The sequence below is a fragment of the Nicotiana sylvestris genome, chromosome 11, assembly GCF_000393655.2.
Source record: "Nicotiana sylvestris chromosome 11, ASM39365v2, whole genome shotgun sequence".
In the NCBI taxonomy this organism is placed as follows: Eukaryota; Viridiplantae; Streptophyta; class Magnoliopsida; order Solanales; family Solanaceae; genus Nicotiana; species Nicotiana sylvestris.
In genome coordinates this window covers 70889169-70908966 of record NC_091067.1, presented here as the reverse complement: position 1 = coordinate 70908966, position 19798 = coordinate 70889169, and the positions used below count along the sequence as shown (strand labels likewise).

At 40.0% G+C, this 19798-nt stretch overlaps 1 protein-coding gene across 1 annotated transcript; it reads right to left on the bottom strand.

Annotated features, from left to right (window-relative positions):
- Window positions 1–1307: 1307 nt before the first annotated feature.
- Window positions 1308–13850, bottom strand: LOC138881150 (uncharacterized). The gene is made up of 2 exons (XM_070161354.1): window positions 13434–13850; window positions 1308–1370 (listed from the first exon to the last, which is right to left on the bottom strand). The coding sequence occupies exons 1-2, from the start codon at window positions 13848–13850 to the stop codon at window positions 1308–1310; spliced, it is 480 nt and encodes a 159-aa protein (XP_070017455.1).
- Between the last annotated feature and the right edge of the window lie 5948 nt (window positions 13851–19798).

Here is a 19798-nt window from a genome sequence, read left to right as displayed (position 1 = left end):
ACAATCTCGAAGACACTCAAGAAAGAGAGGGAATTTCTCAAGAGCACGTGGACTAGGGAATAAATTAAAGGATAAGATTTGTACGAAATGGTACAGGTCCGTACTAGGTCGGTATACACCTGTACCAATAGAATTATTTGCCACAATGAGGAATGTACTATATTTGGGTTTTCTCCTCATATATAAAGGGGACCCCAATCATTTTGTAAGGATATCTCACATTATTCACTACAATAGAACATTTTATTCTACTCTTGTTTAACGTGCTCAACAATTATTCTTCAGCTTTATTGCCTTAACTTTATTGTTCATACTTTATTGTTCTTAGCTTACCTCGAGGTCCTTGAGATAACCAAGCTCGAGACCCCTATTGCTTCAACAACATTGATTTGGTTCATCATTTCTTCTTGCTTAAGCTTAATATTACTTGTATAATCACTAGTATTAGAACATATCACATATCTTTAAAACAACATATTATTTAATTGTTACCCCTATTTTTCGAGGTAAACATAAATATTTATGAGAACAAACTATACATATAAAGAATTTAAGTTCTATATAACATATTAGATGCATCACTACTTACTATTGCAATGTGAGCATCTTCGTGAACTTGCTTCCCTTGCTTTGTGCGAGTTGGAATAAATATTTTAGACTTTGATGATTCCTCGTTGTTCTTTTTACTTACACACTAAAAATTATATCAGGACCGCTGTGCAAAAATGCAGAAAATGTAGAAACAAAGTGCAGAAATGCAAAAATACTATGTAGAAAGTAGAAAGTGCTAAAACATTCTGCAAAATTACAGCAGAAATGCAGAAATTACCGGATCGCTATGTGAAAATGCAGAACATTGTGCAAAAATATAAAAATAATGTGCAAAAATGTAGAAAATAAAAAGACCTATACAGAAACGCAAAAAATACTATGCAGAAATACAGAAGTAGCTGAAACACTAGGGAGAAATGCAGAAAATGCAGAAACGCAAAAATTGTTGTCCAGAAATGCAGAAATTTCCCAAATGCAATGCAGAAACTACATTGTGCAGCAAATGCAAAACTATTATGTAGAAATGCCGAAATGCTGTGTAGAAAGTACTAAAATACTGTTCTTAATCGCAGAAACAATGTGTAGAATTAGAAACTATACATATAAATATCATCATGTAATCTACACATGAAAACATAGTTCCATTCTATTGAAATATTCAAGAGAATATTCGCATAACAATCATATGGTTGGATAGAAATATATCAGGTATTAATTAATTAACCTTATAAAGTGTATTTCTCTGCTCTGCGCTCTCAAATAAAATTTATCAAAGTGCGTCTCTTCTTGATGAGGATGCAAATTGCAGAACCAGCAACCTAAATTTAAGAAAAAAATATTAATGAATATTGATCAAAGAACCATGTTGGAAATTTAGCAAAAAAATTAATTAACAAAAATATTTTAAAACTTAGGAAAATAAAGAAGGCTAGATAAAATTACCCAAGCTAACTAAAGCATGCACTCTATAATCTGCAATAACTAATAGAGTCTAGTCCCCTCATGAAAGATATTCGCTACAGAGACTAAGCAACAAAATGGGGACAATAATGATCTTTTCGACAGTTTCTTTCAACAAAATTCATGAGGCACAAAATTTATTAATATCATGGATTAAACTAGATAAGCATGTAAAACATTTAAAAATAAAAATGAAACATTGAGGTAATGGAAAAGAAAGAAAGTGTTTCTTTTACCAATATTGTTCTGTATATAATATTCCATAAGGGATATGCAGATGCGTCAAACTAAAATCAACTAATCAAACATATTATTTATATATGCTGAAATCACCTTATTATTTCTTGCATACCCATCTAATTAGTCATTAATTACCATTTAAAAAGTCTTCAAAAGGACTTCTAGATGAACGAACAAAAATGCAATGGTCATGACATCAAAATTTTGAATAAGTTGAACTACAATAGATTGTTAAAGTAACAAAATATCACTTTAAGCTTTCTGTAACGACCCGGCCGGTTGTTTTAAGAATTAACGCCCCGATCCCCTATTAACTGCTTTTCCCGTATTTGTTTCTGCTATTTTGATTTTCCGGGATGATTTGTTTTGAGTTTCGGAGTGTTTTGGGACACGTAGTCCCTAAAAGAGATCTTAAGCTTTAGGAATTTGGACAGAGCAGTGTGAATACGGCTTTGGAATGGAATTATGTCGGTTCCGTTAGCTCCGTTGGGTGATTTTGGACTTAGGGGCATGTTCGGATTGTGTTTTGGAGGCCCATAACTTATTTAGGTTTGAAATGCCAAAAGTTGAATTTTTGAACTTTCTGGTTCGATAGTGAGATTTTGATATCGGGACCAGAATGGAATTCCGAAAGTTGGGGTAGCTCTGTACTGTTGAATGTGATGTGCTTGCAGAATTTCAGGTCATTCGGACGAGGTTTGATAGACTTTTTGATCGAAAGTGTAATTTGAGAGTTTTTGGAGTTCTTAGGCTTGAATCCAATGTTAATTTGGTGTTTTGATGTTGTTTTGAGCATTCCAAAGGTTGGGACTAGTTTGAATGATGTTTTAGGATTGGTTGGCATATTTGGTTGAGGTCCCGGGGACCTCAGGTGTGTTTCGGATGCTCAACGGGTCATTTTTGGACATAAACAATTGCAGAAAATGCAGCAGGCCTCCAGTTCTGGTTTCCTTCTTTGCGTTCGCGAGTGGGGTCTCATGTTCGCGAAGAGGAACTGGGGCTAGTGGAAGCTTAACGCTTCATATTCGCGATGATGGTCCCGCGTTTGCGAAGCTATGAGATCGTATACCTACACGTTCGCAAAGAGGGTCCCACGTTAGCATAGAAGGGTGAAGGTTACTATCGCGTTCGCGATAGGGTCATCGCATTCGCGATGAAGGAATTCTGGACCCAGCGAAGTTGTGGTTCGTGAATGCTATGGTCCTTCCGCATTTGCGAAGAAGGATTTACCTGGGCAGATTATAATATTTCAAAATCAAGAGTTTAGCCTTTTTTTATCCAAATTAGAGTTTGGCAGCTCGAATTTGAGCGAAATTTTGAGGGAGTTTTAGAGATATCAATTGGGTAATGATTCCTAACTCTTTTTTTGCTTATAACCTATTAATCTAAATGTGAATTCATCATCTAATTTCATATTTGGGGTGAGAAATTGGGAACAAATTTGGAAAAGTTTTAGGCCTAATTTTCGGGGTTTGATTGGGAATTTGACATCGAATTTGGTTAATTTTGGTATGGCTAGACTCGTGAGTGAATAAGAGTTCATAATCCGTAACTTTTACCCGATTCCGAGACGTGGGCCCAGGGGATTTTTTGGGATGATTTTCCTCAATTCGCGTATTTGCTTCGAATTAATTAGTTAAATCAGTTACTTGAAGTTATATTTACATTATGCAATTATTTTTAATAGATTTGGGCCATTTGGAGTCGGATACTAGTGGCAAGAACATGGTATTGAGTTGATTGAGCTGGTTCGAGGTAAGTGACTTGCCTGACCTTGTGTGGGGGAACTCCCCTTAGGATTTGGTATTGTTGATATACGAAATGCCTTGTACGTGAGGTGACGAGTGTGTACATGTGCTAATTGTTGAAAATCCAATTTTCCTTAAGTAATTATTTCTGTGTTATTTCCCTGTTTAGGGAAGCATGCCTAATTGACTTAATTGCTTTACTTGCTCAAACTGCTTTATTTGAATTCTGTGCAGCATACTAGGTTAGAAGTACCTCTTTTACCTTGTTATGAAATTTGGATTGAACTGAATATTCTTGTGTTGCTGCTGTGTGTTTACTTAGGACTACGGGACGGTATCCCGGGAGATCCCCCTGCATGTTTTTTTTGGGACTACGGATTTGTATTCCGGTAGATCCCCCTGCACATTTATATTAGAACTACGGGACTGCACCCGATAGATTCCCCAAGTACTGGGTATTTACATTTGGGACTACGGATCGGGATTTCGGTAGATCTTTGCGCACAATGAGTTGGACTACGACACGATACTCTGGAGATCCACTGGATATTTACATTTGGGGACTACAGGATGGTATCCTGGGAGATCCCCAATTGTTATCTTTGTGTTGAGTTGTATGCCTTCTGTAATTATTTTGTCTTAGTTGTAGTTGTTTCTACTCTTATTACTTTGTGTTACTTTAAAACTGCTTCTTTTCCTTATATATTATTTTATATGACCGGTGGGGCCCTGACTTTCCTCGTCACTAATCAACCGAGGTTAGGCTTGACACTTACTGGGTATCGCGATGATGTACTCATGCCCTTTCCTGCACATGTTTTTTGTGTTATGATCCAGGTACTTTGACTCAACCCTACTACCCCTAAGGCAAGGCGATTCTCCAGAGACTTTGAGGTATATCTGCTGCGTCCACAGACCGAGGAGTCCCTTTCCATTTTCTCTTATAGTTTTAGCCCTTCCGTATTTATTTTATTTAGACATTCCGGAGTAAGAGCACAATGTAGTATCCATAGCTTTTGATTTCATGAGATTCTGAGTTTTGGGAAGTTATTCAATTTTAGAGTTATATTTGTATATGCCGAGAGGCATTTTAAACCTTCATTATGTTTATTCCGCAATTTTTATTAGTTTTATCTGTTGTTTTCCCTTTTTCTGCAATTGTTAGGCTTACCTAGTCGTAGAGACTAGGTGTCGTCACGATAGTTCACGGAGGGCGAACTAGGGTTGTGACAAGTTTGTATCAGAGCTCTAGGTTCATAGTAGTTATGAATCATAACCCTATTTATTAGAGTCTCGCGGATCGGTACGGAGATGTCTATTCTTATCTATGAGAGGCTATGTAACTGTTAGGAAAAATTCCACTTCAATTGATTTCCTTGTTGTGGGTGATTTTTGATATCACAATTCTAAACTTCTGCCTTCTAATCTCTCACAGATGGTGAGGACACATGCTACCAGAGATGATTAGGCACCCGCGCCCCTACTAAAGTTGTCAGTTGTCGGGGCCGAGGTAAAGGGCGAGGACGCACACGTGGTGCAACTAGAGCACCGACGCGAGCTGCCACCAGTAGTTCCAGCCGAAGTCCAGGCACCTGATACGCCTACTGCTACCGCTACTCCAGCTCTCTAGGAGACTCTTGCACAGTTCATGAGCATGTACACTACTCTGGCTCAGGCAGGGTTGCTTCCTTTTGCTGTAGCCACATCTCAGGCCGGGGAAGGAGCACAGACTCCCGCTGCCCGGACTATTGAGCAGTGAGTTCATGTTGATCAGGTCCTAGAGATTATTCTTGTACAGCCTGCAACCGTAGATCAGCCCGAGGATAGGGCAGCAACTTCCTAGGATGAGCAGCGAAGACTTGAGAGGTTCAAGAGGTACAAGCCTCGTGTATTCAGTGGTCTAGCATCAGATGATGCTCTAGGATTTCTAGATGAGTGCTACTGCATCCTCCGTACAATGGGTATATCAGGATTGAGCAGGGTTTCCTTCCCTACCTTCCAACTTCGAGGAGCTGCCTATGAGTGGTGGCGTACTTATGAGTTAGACAGTCCGAATGAGGTAGCTTCCCTAACTTGCACTCAGTTTTCAGATATGTTCCTGAGAGAGTATGTTCCTTAGAGCCTCAGAGACGCATGGCGCGTAGAGTTTGAGCATTTGCGCCTGTCACACCTCCTTTTTACCTGCGCCCGCAGGGGCGTAGGGGAGTTTTTCCAATTAAAGGACAATCAAAACGGGATTTATTATTTAATTCAGAGTCGCCACTTGGGAGATTTATAGTGTCCCAAGTCATCGGTTGAATCCCGAATCGAGGAAAAGATTGACTCTGTATTACAGTCCGCGAACCAGAAATCCGGATAAGGAATTCTGTTAACCCGGGAGAAGGTGTTAGGTATTCCCGAGTTCCGTGATTCTAGCACGGTCGCTTAAATGTCATATTCGGCTTATTTATCTAATTTTAATACATGTTGAACCTATGTGCAAATTTTAACTTTTTACCGCTTTTATTATTATTTTTTTTAACGAGAATTGCAACGTCGTGAAAACACATCTCGAACCACGTCACATCAATGTACCCGTGGTTATTCACACATTTCGACTCCGTTGAGATTTGGATTTGGGTCACATAAATGTGCACCCGAGTTTAAGAAAGTAAATTATTAAAAGCGCGTCTAAAATGACTAGCGCGTTATTATCTTTGGGGAGAGCAATAAAATTCACTAAACGACCCATCCCGAATTCTAAATGTTTCATTTTAACCATTTATTAAGGGTCCCAGAATTTATGTATTTTTGTTTGGCGAGGCTCGTCTCATTTATTATTTAAAAGGCAAACCTGAAAGCGACTATGATTTGCTATTTTTTAGTTTGTCTCTAAAAAATAAAGAAAAGGCCCTAATTAATCAATACGTCAACAACCTTACTATGAGAAAGGTTGCCTCCAGCATTGGGCCTACAAGGACGTTTTGCAGCCCAACGAGACCGGGGTTCGAGCCTGGACAGGAACATCGCAACACGAATCTGGCCCAGACCCAAACAATACTTTATTTACATTATCAGTACTGAACTAGTACTCGAATAACTTGGTATTTTAAACTATTGGGATACGAAAGTGAACTATATGAAATCCGGAGCTATTTGAACTTGTTTTTACAATTATTGAAACGAATCAATGCTTAAGAACTGTCATGAAAAAAATAAACTAACACTAACCACTTTAATGATTCACGATTTCCTAATAGAACTGCTGAAAGACACATTGAGACTAAAAACCATTCAAGCCTATTTTATAACTATTGAAATTAAACATTCAAGGTAGGTCTTTTAACTAAGGTTCTAAAAGAACTACTGACATCAAGTCACACTATACAGCCGTAGTAAACCATCCAGGGAAATTTTGGCAGTCTACTACAATCCCTATACAGCCTGGTCATATTTAAATTACCTGTTGAGAATGAAACAAAACAGCCACTCCAGGTTTTATCTTATACTAAGCTAAACGGATTCACTAAGGTCTTTAACACGAAATTAACTATGACTAGTCATAAACTACTCTGTACCATGAATTTGGCTACAACCAGTACTCAACAGGTGCAAGAATCAGCTAACAAGGAATTAACTACAATTGGTGATTTACTGGGAAAACTAATCCAAGAAAACTAAGCTATAATAGCCTATAATCCAGTTATTGCATAACCCAGTTCAGTTCAGCCAACGCAACTATAAACAAGAGTCTAAACATCTTTAACAAACAAAAATGTTCAAATATACAAATTAGAAATTGAATTAAATTAAAATCTTCAAGCTTCAATTACAAGTTCATCCTTTACATTTCAGCTTCACCATTATTGAAGTCAAGCTGTGTACCTGGAATTGGAATAGAAATAAAGTAGAAGAAAGATCAGCAGCAGCAGTAATACGAGCAGCAATACAACAGCAGTTCACAGCAGCAATTTGAAGTTCCAAACAGCCACAAATAGACTCAACCGAGCTTGAGTCAAGCCAAGATTCTACTACAAAACTGATCTTTTAAACTCTCAGAAACTGACTTTAAGCTTTCGAAATTAGTTCCAAAACTGACTGCCTTTCAAAAGAACTCTCAAAAACTCTCTGAACTCCTCAGAATATTGTTCAAAGACTGACCAAGCTCTCCAGTCTTTAAGCTTTAGAAACTGATTTTCAAGACCCTCTCTAACTGATTAAAGACTCTCAAAAGTGATCTTTGAAACTTGAAGCAGAGAATTTTAAAACTGTTTAGGATTCTCAGGGAGCTGGACTACTGGCTGAGATTTTGACAAGTTAATTAAGGTAATGAAACAGTAAAAGCTCTCTCAACTCTTTTCCTTAAGGTCTGATCCCCTAACTCTGTCCTAAGTCCCTCCATTTATACCCAAACACTGACCCTGCCAGCTCGTAAGAACACTAGGCAGAATTAAGAAACTAATTCTGCCCATGATACTCTTTAGAGCTCCACTAGAGTATACTTTTTTTATTTTGTTTTTATTAACCCTTGTCTTTCCTTTATTTAAAGTTCAAGCAGGGATGTGCAACATATTTTAATCAATTCCTTTTAAGCCTCCCTATACCATTATGTTTTGTTCCCCACTAATTATTAAACAAATGCCTTATTTTAATGGTACACTAGTGCTTAGTGGACAAAACACTCAGACTACCCATTTCTTCAAGTTTTCAATTCCCAAATTACCCCTAAACCCCGTATGATTACTACCCATCATCTATAACCAATCCACTTAACAATTAACTACATTGATTCCTAATTTGATTATCTAAATGAACTGAATTTAAACTCTAAACACCTCAGCTATAACCAATCCAACCTATCAAATGCCTAACAACTGAATGACTAAAGCTGAAATTGGAACAAATGGACTGAATTTAAATCATATTAACAACACACAGAACCCAACAGAATTATTAAAGCTGAAGCTGAAACTGAATCAAAATCACGTTGATACAGGGATTAAGCTAACACACTTCTAAGTCAAATCTGTACAAAATGCAGGATCACTATCAGTATATTGATAATGAGCCCTGAAGCTAAGTGTCTAAGGATCAGTACATACAACACTCGACATCAAACCATTTGACAAAACTACTGGTCTACAAACAAGAATGAATTAATCGACGAAACTATTTATAGCATATGTTATTAATTTACAGAAGAAAACTGGACTATGTAAATGGTCTGATGGAGAAGGGGGAAAAACTACTTGACAAAAATGACGATTTAATCAGTCAAAATAAAACAACAACAAAAGAAAAAGGAAAACAAAAGAAATACCTCAAAATTTCAGACCAAACTTAATCCGTTTCAGTTGACACTTCGTCTTGAAATTTTGAAGACAAAACGGACCTTAATCGAGTGTTCTCGACAGAGAACACTCGACAAAATTCGGTTAAAACCTCAAATTTTTAACTTCGTACACAGTCTGAAGTTTGGTTCTTTTAGGGTTTGCCTTTGATTTGAAATTCGAAAGGCTTTAACAAGATTCGGACAGAACTGGGGTGGGATTTGGGACAAGGGTAGCTAGGTGGTTCAGTGGTGTAACTTTGGGGTCAAACGGATGAACTAGGGTTTTGGGACTGATCTTCGATTGAAGATTCGAAGCGTATGGTACTGATTCGAAGAAGACTGATTCAGGATTTGGAAAGAGGACGTCATGGGGAGGCTGTGGTGTAATTTTGGGGCTGTTTGGACTACCGGAACCGTTGTGAGGTGATTTTCGGTGGGCGGAGGGCGGTGGTTGAAGGCGGAGGGTGTTGGGCCTGTCTCTAGGTTAGAGACGAAGGCGAGGGGGGTATGGCTTAGGGGGTGTGGGGTGAGGTTTTAGGAATATATAGTGGGGTGGGGATTTGATCTTGGCCGTTGGATCATTCACGATCAACGGCCTGGATTACTTCACTAATGAGAAACGACGTCGTTTGATTTTGTGAGGGGATCGGGTTAGACCGGGTAGAGGGAATGGGTCAAAAATGAGTTATGGGAGGGGTGATCTGGACCGTTCGATCAAAACAAATCAATGACTTGGATCTATTCGCCAGATACAACGTCTTTTGGATATATCTGGAGACGGACTGGATTGGGGCGGGTATTGGGATGATTTTTTTTTTTGGGTAAGAACTGGGCTGGGGCCAATTTGGCCCAATCCGGTTTCCATTTTGTTTCTTTTTCTTCTTTTTTCTTCTATTTCCTAATTAATAAAACTAAAAATTCTAAATTAAATTATAAACCTAATTAAAAATACTAATTAATTCCTAATAACAATCATCACACACAATTAAATACCAATTAAAATAAAACCACACAACTTGACATTAAACGCCAAAAAAATGCCAAGTACATATTTTTTGTGATTTTCATTCTCGCAAATCCAAATATTGTTTAATTAATTCCTAATTGTAAAATTAAATCCTAAATACACATGCAACAAATATTTTTGTATTTTTTCTTAATTATAGTAGAAATAAACATGCACAGACAAAAATACAAATAAATCACAAACAACACAAAACTATTTTATTTTGAATTTTTGGGAGTAGTTCTCGTAGGGAAAAAATCACGTGCTCACAGCTGCCCCTCTTTGTCCAGAAACACGAAGAGTTTCCGTGCAAAGATAAAGTGAGCGGATATGAGCAATTTTTGCCCGTTCGGCTACTCCGTGTGAAGCATTTTTGAAAGATTTGACTGAACCTCTGCTTCAAAGGTTTCCTACATATCCCTGGCCAAAAGGGAATCGGGTCAATGTAGTTCGGGAAGTTTTGGTAGCTGGGACTACCACAGATTTGTGGTTTTACTGTTACTGCTGTTGCTGTTGCTGCCGCTACTTACTAACATCTTTATTACACCATGCTAAAAGAAAACAAGAAGCTAGATTAAACTATAGTCTATGAATTACAAAATCTTATCTAGATCTTCAGTCGTGCTCTTGTGTCTCTTGTTTCTTTGACGTCTTGGTGACTGGTGTTTCCTCTGATGTTTCTTTCTTTCTGTCTTGACTCGTAGTCTTCTCTTGATTGCCGAATTGGAACTGCTTATTTCCTTTTTGTGAGCTTCGAATTATTTTTCCTTCGTAGCACGAATTATCTTTCTTTGACCATTGTTGCCTCTCTTTTGACTTTTGCACTTGAGTTTATGCTGGGGATTTTTGTTGTAACCTTCCGCTCTCCGGATGGGCTCCTGACTTCTACTACGACTTAAAAAGATAATACCTCCATTCTCAATGCGGGTCCCTGACTTCAATAAACAATTTAAAGATAATACCTCCATTCTCCATGCGGGCTCCTGACTTCAACAAAATATAACACCTCCATTCTCCAGGCGGGCTCCTGACTTCTATTATGACTTAAAAAGATAATACCTCCATTCTCCAGGCGGGCTCCTGACTTCAACAACTTCTTAAAAATATAACAACCTCCATTCTCCAGGCGGGCTACTGACCTCAACTACAACTTAAAGGATAACAACCTCCATTCTCCAGGCGGGCTCCTGACTTCAACAACTTCTTAAAAATATATCACCTTCATTCTCCATGCGGGCTCCTGACCTCTACTACAACTTAAAGGATAACAACCTCCATTCTCCATGCGGGCTCCTGACCTCTACTACAACTTAAAGGATAAAAACCTCCATTCTCCAGGCGGGCTCCTGACTTCAACAACTTATTAAAAACATAATACCTCCATTATCCAGGCGGGCTCCTGACTTCAACAAAATATAACACCTCCATTCTCCAGGCGGGCTCCTGACTTCAATAAACAACTTAAATATAATACCTCCATTCTCCAGGAAGGCTCCTGACTACAACTACAACTTCTTAAAATATAATACCTCCATTCTCCAGGCGGTCTCCTGACTTCAATAAACAATTTAAATATAATACCTCCATTATCCAGGCGGGCTCCTGACTTCTATTATGACTTAAAAATGCGTTCTATTGCCATTGTTCCTTCCTACCTCCTGAACCATTTCTAACTTGAATTTTCTTCTTTCAGAACTGCTTCCCCAACACTAGTGTTTCATTCCTCTGAAACTGCCGGGGATAACTCCGGTGTTTCATTCAAAAAATATGCTATTTTCCTCCTTCAAAGACTATTTCCCTTAAGACTTGTATTATCTTTCTCCCGAAATTGCTTTCTTTAAAACTTGTTTTGCCTTCTTCCGAAAACTGCTGGGGGTGCCACTTTTCTCCAAACTTTTGTTATCTTCCTTCTTCCCCAAGTAGGTACCTAACTTCCAGAAAATTTCCAAAATGAAAGAAAATTTTCTGCCCCAGTTTGATGCTCATTCTTGTGGCCTGTCTTTCTGTCCTCAATAACATTTCCTGTCCCTGCTTAAAATCAAAGAGAATTTGTTAGTTTAAAACGTGGGGATGCTCCTGCTAGGGACGGTTTTCCCTTTGGCTCTTCTCCATGCTCCGTGTTGTTCGACCATCTTAAAACTTGGCTGATAACTTCCGACCTTCGTGATAAATCTATATTCATCAACCTCTCAACTGTTGTTTTCCACCTTTGCTCCATACTGTCCCCGAAACTTAGACCAATCCATTATTTGGTCTTACAATGACGTCTTTCTCATCCCATCACATTATCCTCGCATGTCTTACCCCCATTTACCTTGCACCGTGTTGGCAACTGGTAGTTGGCTTTGAAAATCCTTCTTAAAACAAACTACTATTGACCAAAAAGAAATGAAAAATGATGACTTCGAAAGATAGATCAAGAAAAATCTTTCTGAACGATTGTTTGAAGAGAAAATGACTTATTTGAATGGTATAACCGATCCCAATGGTCATGTTGTGCATTTTTAGATCAATCAACCCAGTCTATTTACACCAATCAATCTTTTTGATGTCCCTTCTTTGCATTCAAAAGGTCTCTCAATCCATCTTCTTTTGCCGAAATAACATCTTTATTCTGCTTGACGTCTCGACAGATCCTTTCCATCAAGCTTATCTCGTTTGCCCCCTGTTAATTCCTTGTCGCCTTATAGTGCCCTTCAAGGGGTTTTCACTAATAATACTCTCCCATTTCTGTCAACTCCCATCGCCTTATGGTTCATGTGAAGGTTTTCACCGATAAAACTCTCTCATTTTATTTCTCTCAACTTCTGTCGCCTTATGGTGCCTGTGAAGGTTTTCACCAATAAGACTCTCTCATTTTTATTGATTTCCTTGCTTTGACCGGAGTATTACCCTGATATGAATCACCTCTGTTTGCTCGACTCGTCATCTCTCAAAAACTGATCAGAAGGTCTTTCTTTGGACCGCAATGTGGGCTTTTGGATGGGATTAGAAAGAAAGGGTATCAAAGGCTCAAAATAATTTGACATGGGTTTAAGATTACAACTTTTGGAATCACATTTCTTATTACAAAACAACCTCTACCCCAGTTTCTTGCTTGGGGATCTTTTGACTTTTATTTTACTATGACCGAGCCGTAAAGCTGCTTACGTACCCTTAACAGGGATCAGGTCAAACGTAGTTCACACCTGAATTTCCTTGTTGTTATATTTTTCACTTCTTTTCTTTTCTCTTTTTCTCTCTTTTTCATTATTGATTCCAAAAGAGGGGTATGAAAGAAATAAATAAGGCTCAAAAAGGGGAACAAAGGGTAAAGTGTTTAGATAGTAGAACAAATTGCCTTCGTCATTTAAATTTTCGAAATAATGCCAAATACAAACACTCAACAGTTATAACAAAGAAATCATACATAATATCTTTTTACTGCATCAAAATTGATAGCCCTGTCTATGCATTTTCCTTCGATATCCGTTAAACATAAAGCACCATTGGACAATACTCTGGTCACAACGAATGGACCTTGCCAATTTGGGGCGAACTTGCCTTTCGCTTCAGCCTGGTGTGGAAGGATACGTTTCAGCACCTGCTGGCCCACTTCAAAATTCCTGGGACGTACCTTTTTGTTGTATGCTGTCGCCATTATCTTTTGATACAACTGGCCATGACACACTGCTGCTAATCTTTTTTTATCAATCAAATTCAACTTCTCCAAACGGGTCTTGACCCACTCATTATCATCGATTTCAGCCTCAGTGACAATCCAAAGGGACGGGATTTCAACTTCCGCAGGTGTCACTGCTTCAGTTCCATATACCAACAAATAAGAAGTTGCCCCTACGGAAGTACGAACAATAGTGCGATAACCCAACAACGCAAATGGTAATTTTTCATGCCACTGCCTAGAATTTTCTACCATTTTCCGAAGTATCTTCTTTATGTTTTTGTTGGCGGCCTCAACTGATCCATTCGCCTTTGGACGATATGGGGTAGAATTGCGATGTGTAATCTTAAATTGTTGGCATACCTCTTCCATCAATTTACTGTTAAGATTAGCACCGTTATCTGTGATGATCACCTTTGGGATTCCAAATCGATAGATGATATTTGAGTGAACAAAATCGACCACTGCTTTCTTGGTTACAGACTTGAAAGTTTTGGCCTCAACCCATTTGGTGAAATAATCAATCGCTACCAGAATGAACCTATGCCCGTTGGATGCTGCTGACTCAATTGGTCCAATGATATCCATGCCCCAAGCGACGAAGGTCCATGGCACTAACATTGTGTGTAATTCCGATGGCGAAGAATGAATCAAATCTCCGTGTATCTGGCACTGATGACATTTGCGCACAAAACTAATACAATCTCGCTCCATGGTGAGCCAATAATAACCTGCTCGGAGAATTTTCTTTGCCAACACATATCCGCTCATATGTTGTCCGCAGACTCCTGAATGTACTTCGAACATGACAGACGTAGCTTGTCTAGCATCTATGCATCTTAACAATCCTAGGTCTGGTGTTCTTTTATACAAAACTCCTCCACTCAAGAAAAATCTGCTTGCCAACCGTCGAATTATTCTCTTTTGATCCCCCGTGGCTTGCACTGGGTATATCTCCATTCTGATGTATTCCTTGATATCATGGAACCACGGTTCGCCATCAAATTCTTCTTCAATCATGTTGCAGTAAGCATGCTGATCTCGTACTTAAATGTGCAAAGGAGCGACATAGGCTTTGTCCAGATGGTGCAGCATTGACGCTAGGGTAGCCAAAGCATCGGCGACCTCATTATGGACCCTTGGAATATGCTTGAACTCCACTGATCTAAACCGTTGACAAAGGTCATGCAAGCATTGTCGGTATGGTATGAGCTTCAGATCTCGCGTTTCCCATTCTCCTTGAATTTGATGCACTAGAAGATATGAGTCTCCCAAGACCAGAACTTCCCGGACATTCATGTCTGCAGCTAGCTTCAAACCCAAAATGCATGTCTCATATTCAGCCATATTGTTGGTGCAATAAAACCGAAGCTGAGCCGTAACAGGATAGTGATGCCCTGTTTCAGAAATAAGCACAGCTCCTATTCTGACTCCTTTCATGTTAGCAGCCCCATCAAAGAAAAGTTTCCAACCTGGTTTTTCGGCCTGTTCTAGTTCATCAATACGCATCACCTCTTCATCAGGAAAACAAGTCCTCAGTGGCTCATATTCTTCATCAACCGGGTTCTCGGCCAAATGATTGGCCAATTCTTGGGCTTTCATCGCAGTCCGAGTCATATAGATTATGTCAAACTCTATGAGCAAAATCTGCCATTTTGCAAGTCTTCCTGTCGGCATAGGCTTTTGAAAGATATACTTCAATGGATACAAACGCGAAATGAGGTAGGTAGTGTAGGATGACAAATAATGTTTCAATTTCTGTTCCACCCAAGTTAGGGCGCAACATGTCCTTTCCAGGTGAGTGTACTTAACCTCATAAGCTGTGAACTTTTTTCTAAGATAATAGATGGCTTGTTCTTTCCTACCGGTGACGTCATGCTGCCCCAGTACACAACCAAATGAATTTTCCTAGACTGTCAAGTAAAGAATCAAAGGTCTCCCTAGTTCTGGCGGAACCAACACATGTAGGTTTGTCAAGTAACCTTTTATCTTATCAAACGCTTCTTGACACTCATCAGTCCACTTGATCGCAACGTCCTTCCTCAGCAACTTGAACATAGGCTCACAAGTTGTCGTGAGTTGAGCAATAAACCTGCTGATGTAGTTCAGCCTTCCTAACAGACTCATCACTTCAATCTTATTCCTCGGAGGGGGCAAAACTTGTATGGCTTTGATCTTTGATAGGTCCAACTCGATGCGTCGCCGACTGACTATGAATCCTAACAGCTTTCCAGATGGAACACCAAATGCACACTTGGCGGGGTTAAGCTTGAGGTTGTACCTGCGAAGCCTCTGGAAGAATTTCCTCAAATCCTCGACGTGGTCGGCCTGATGCTTTGATTTTATGATCACATCATCTACGTATACCTCAATCTCCTTGTGTATCATATCATGAAATACAGTAGTCATCGCCCTCATATAAGTTGCCCCAGCATTCTTCAAACCAAATGGCATTACCCGGTAGCAATAAGTTCCCCATGGCATGATGAACACCATCTTTTCTGCATCTTCTTTATCCATTAGAATCTGATGATACCCGACATAACAATCCACAAAAGATCCAATCTCGCGCTTGGCACAATTATCGATCAAAATGTGGATATTGGGTAGTGGGAAGTTATCCTTCAGACTTGCTTTGTTGAGATTGCGGTAATCAACGCATACTCTGATCTTGCCATCCTTCTTCGGTATGGGCACGACATTAGCCAACCAAACAGGATATCGGGTGACCCGAATAACCTTTGCGTCCAACTGTTTGGTAACTTCTTCTTTAATCTTCACACTCATATCAATTTTGAATTTCCTCAACTTTTGCTTGACGGGGGGGGGGAATACTGGATCAGTGGGCAATCTGTGGACCACTAAATCAGTGCTTAAACCCGGCATGTCATCATATGACCATGCAAAAACATCTTTGTACTCGATGAGTGCTTTGATTAACTCCTCCCGGATTTTTGGCTCGAGGTGGACACTTATTTTAGTCTCTCGGACATTGTCTGTGTCCCCTAAATTGACGGCTTCTGTGTCATTCAAATTATGTTTGGATTTTTCTTCGAAGTGAATTAACTCCTTACTAATCTCTTCGAAGGCTTCATCATCATATTCTGATTCGTAAGCACAATCTACTTCTTGAACTAACATTTCGGAATCAGATTGATTTTTAAGACTGGGTTGAGGATTCCTTATGCACGCCATGTCATTAGAGCCAGTGAAAAAAGAATTGTATAGAAAAGAAAACAAAACAAAAGGAAAACCATCAGGAATGATGAAGAAAGGGAAATTGTATTTCATTGATTGATAAAAGATAGCAAGGTTTGCACACTCAAACAAACTGAAAAAATGAAATCTGGATTACAACCCCAGAATAATCCGTACAAACTTAAAGTAAAATCAAAGCGAACTACCAAGACTCCTTCCGAGTAGGGAGAGGAGTAGCCTTCCAATTATTAAGCTTTGTTTTTGGCCCGACAAATTGCACTTCCGTGTTGCTAGAACCCTCTCCACTTTCCACCATGTTCACACTATCGAACAACTTCTCAAATCTTTCAATCAACTCCTTGTCAAGATTAATCATAGAACTGGGAATTGCTGTCACAGAGAGACTCCTCGTACCGGACTTGACAAATGATTTGGAAAGACGTGAGACCGGCTTTGGAAGGACCCATGCCCTCTGTTTCAAGGAACAGCCTTGATGTTGATTACTGGAAGCTGAGTTACTGGTTTTATAATAACAAGCTCTGTGCGAGCACCCTTCACGACCACAATAGGTTTACTTGCAACCCCTGGCACTACCACTTTAGCTTCCTTTGGTTTCACTGCAACAATGCTTGACGACCCTCTCTCGGCTATCACAGCTGGCTTATCATCTACCCCTCTCAACTGGGCCACTGATTTCCCACTGGTTACTTTTTCCTTTGAGCTGGTTTCGCTGCAACGGATCATTATTACCGTCTGCGAGGGCTTCCTGGGCTCCCCCTCTTTGTGTATCAACTCAATCATGTGTGTCCCCTGGTGAGTTGACAGTGGATTCTGATTGATATTTGGTGCTTCTGGGGCTTGAACGTCGATCCGATGAGTATCAATCTTGCACAACTGTTTTTAGTTTCCAACACTTCTCTGTATCATGCCCAGGGACCCCCGAACAGTACTCACAACTCATCGAGTGGTCAAGATTTCTAGGGGGAGGATTTGGCATTTTAGGCTCAATTGGATTCAACATGCCCAACTGCCTCAATCTGTGGAAAAGACTGGTATATGATTCCCCCAGTGGAGTGAAAGTCTTTTGCTTCTGTGACCTCTCATTCTTGAGGGCTTGGTTTGGTCGGAAACATGTCCCGGGGGGATTTCTGTAGGCCCTTGGGGGTGGATATGTGTTTTGTGGAGCTGGGTATGGATTTTGTGGAGCCGGCGCACGCCATTGTGCGTGTGCCAGGGTTTGGGTATAGGCTTGTGCATGATGGATGGAAAAATGGGGATTTGGTGGTAGGTAGTAATGTTCTGGATGGCTATATGGAGTGTGGGGGTAATTTTGGTGGTAGGGTTGTGGTTGGCTATAGTAGGGTGACAGGCCTCTAGATTCGAACAAGACTCCGGACTCAACAGTCGTGACATCTTCTTTCGTCTTCTTCCCAAGTACACCCCAGTGCCGTTTTGGATGGCCTGAGTGGTTGCCTTGATCGCTGAATAGCTCATGATTTTGTTGGACTTAAGCCCTTCCTCGACCATGCCTCCCATTTTTACAACCTCATTAAAAGATTTGCCAATTGCGTACACCGGATGACCAAGGTAAGTCGACTCCAAAGCCTGCAAAAAGTAATCAACCATCTCGCTCTCTTTCATTGGGGGATCTACCCTTGCTGCTTGCTCCCTACACCAGAAACCATATTCTCTAAAGCTTTCACTGTGCTTCTTTTCTAGTTTGGTCAGGGACAGTCGGTCCGGAATGATCTCAAGATTATATTGAAAGTGACAAGCGAATGCTTGGGCCAAATCGTCCCATGTGTACCACCTGCTATGATCTTGTCTGGTGTACCATTCTAATGCCGATCCACTCAAACTTTGGCTGAAATACGCCATCAGTAATTCATCTCTTCTGCCTTCTCCCCTCATCTTGCTACAAAAACCTCTCAGATGAGCCACCGAATCACCGTGTCCGTTGTACAAGTCGAATTTGGGCATTTTGAACCCTGCCGGTAGTTGTACATTTGGGAAAAAACACAGATCTTTGTAAGCCACGCTTACCTGACCTCCTAGCCCTCTCATGTACCTGAAGGATTGTTCTATGCTTTTCATTTTTCTGAACATCTCCTCATGTTCGGGATTTTTGGCTGGTCTCTCAGCTTCTCTCGGGGGATCAAAACGTGGATCGTATGGGTAGATTTCGGGAACTTTGAAGGTGGGTTCCGGGGGATAATACTGGTTGTCTTGAGCTTGGAATACGGGCTCACTCAGGGATCTATGGAGTGCAGCTGGTGGAGATGTCACAAAGATAGGGGTGACTGGCGGAGGAGGGCATGTAATCGATTTTGGTGGTGGAGCTTGCGGCATATGAGAAGTAGTGCCATGGTAGTGTTGATAAATGTGAAAACCTGGATTGGTGGCGGGATGATCCTGAGACTGAGCTAATGGTGGGGTAAAAGCCGGGTTGGCTGGGTAAGACGGTGGTGATTGCCCTTGGGACCAGGCCTAGTACATTTCGACCATCTGTTGCTTAAGCTTGAACATCTCCTCTTTTATTTTATTAACGTCCAACTCCTCTACCTCAACACTAGTGTCGACCTCCACGATAGACATGATTTCTGGTATTGGTCCCTTTGATCTGGTGTGGTAATGATAATGTGCCAGTATCCTCTAAATAAACTAACTGCTGGAAATCTCTGGACAACAACAACTTGTTAGTTTTTAGAGTTTAACACATATGCAATTACACGTTGGGATGCAATGCACCTAGGCAATTAACCATTTTCTATCATACATCTGCCTCGGTTGCGTGCGTCATTCCGGCCTCTCACAATTGTGCTTCTTCTTTTAAACTTTCTTTATTCTATCCTTCTTTATTTTTCCTTTTCCCTTTTAGTGGTGGTCGAATCCTATAGAGATTGCCTACGTATCATGTCCCCGCATGAATCAGACCGTGTGTAGTTCTGTCAGATAAGTGTGAAAGTAAATAAAACATTTTTGGGATTTTTAGCTTTTATAAAACAGATGCTTCGATTACACAGACTCAATATCAACAAGTTTCAAAGACCAACAGACTCTGACGCAAAGACGACAAACAGACTCCGAAATCAAGCTATCATACTCTAAAGAAATGCAGACTC

What these genes read in the sequence shown, in the direction of transcription:
- LOC138881150 (XM_070161354.1), bottom strand. Translation starts at nt 13,850, where the DNA reads ATGGAAGAGGTATGCCAACAATTTAAGATTACACATCGCAATTCTACC. An exon ending in CGACAGCATACAACAAAAAG is followed by an intron (nt 1,371 to 13,433) that starts GTACGTCCCAGG and finishes TCTTAAATTTAG; the next exon opens with GTTGCTGGTTCTGCAATTTG.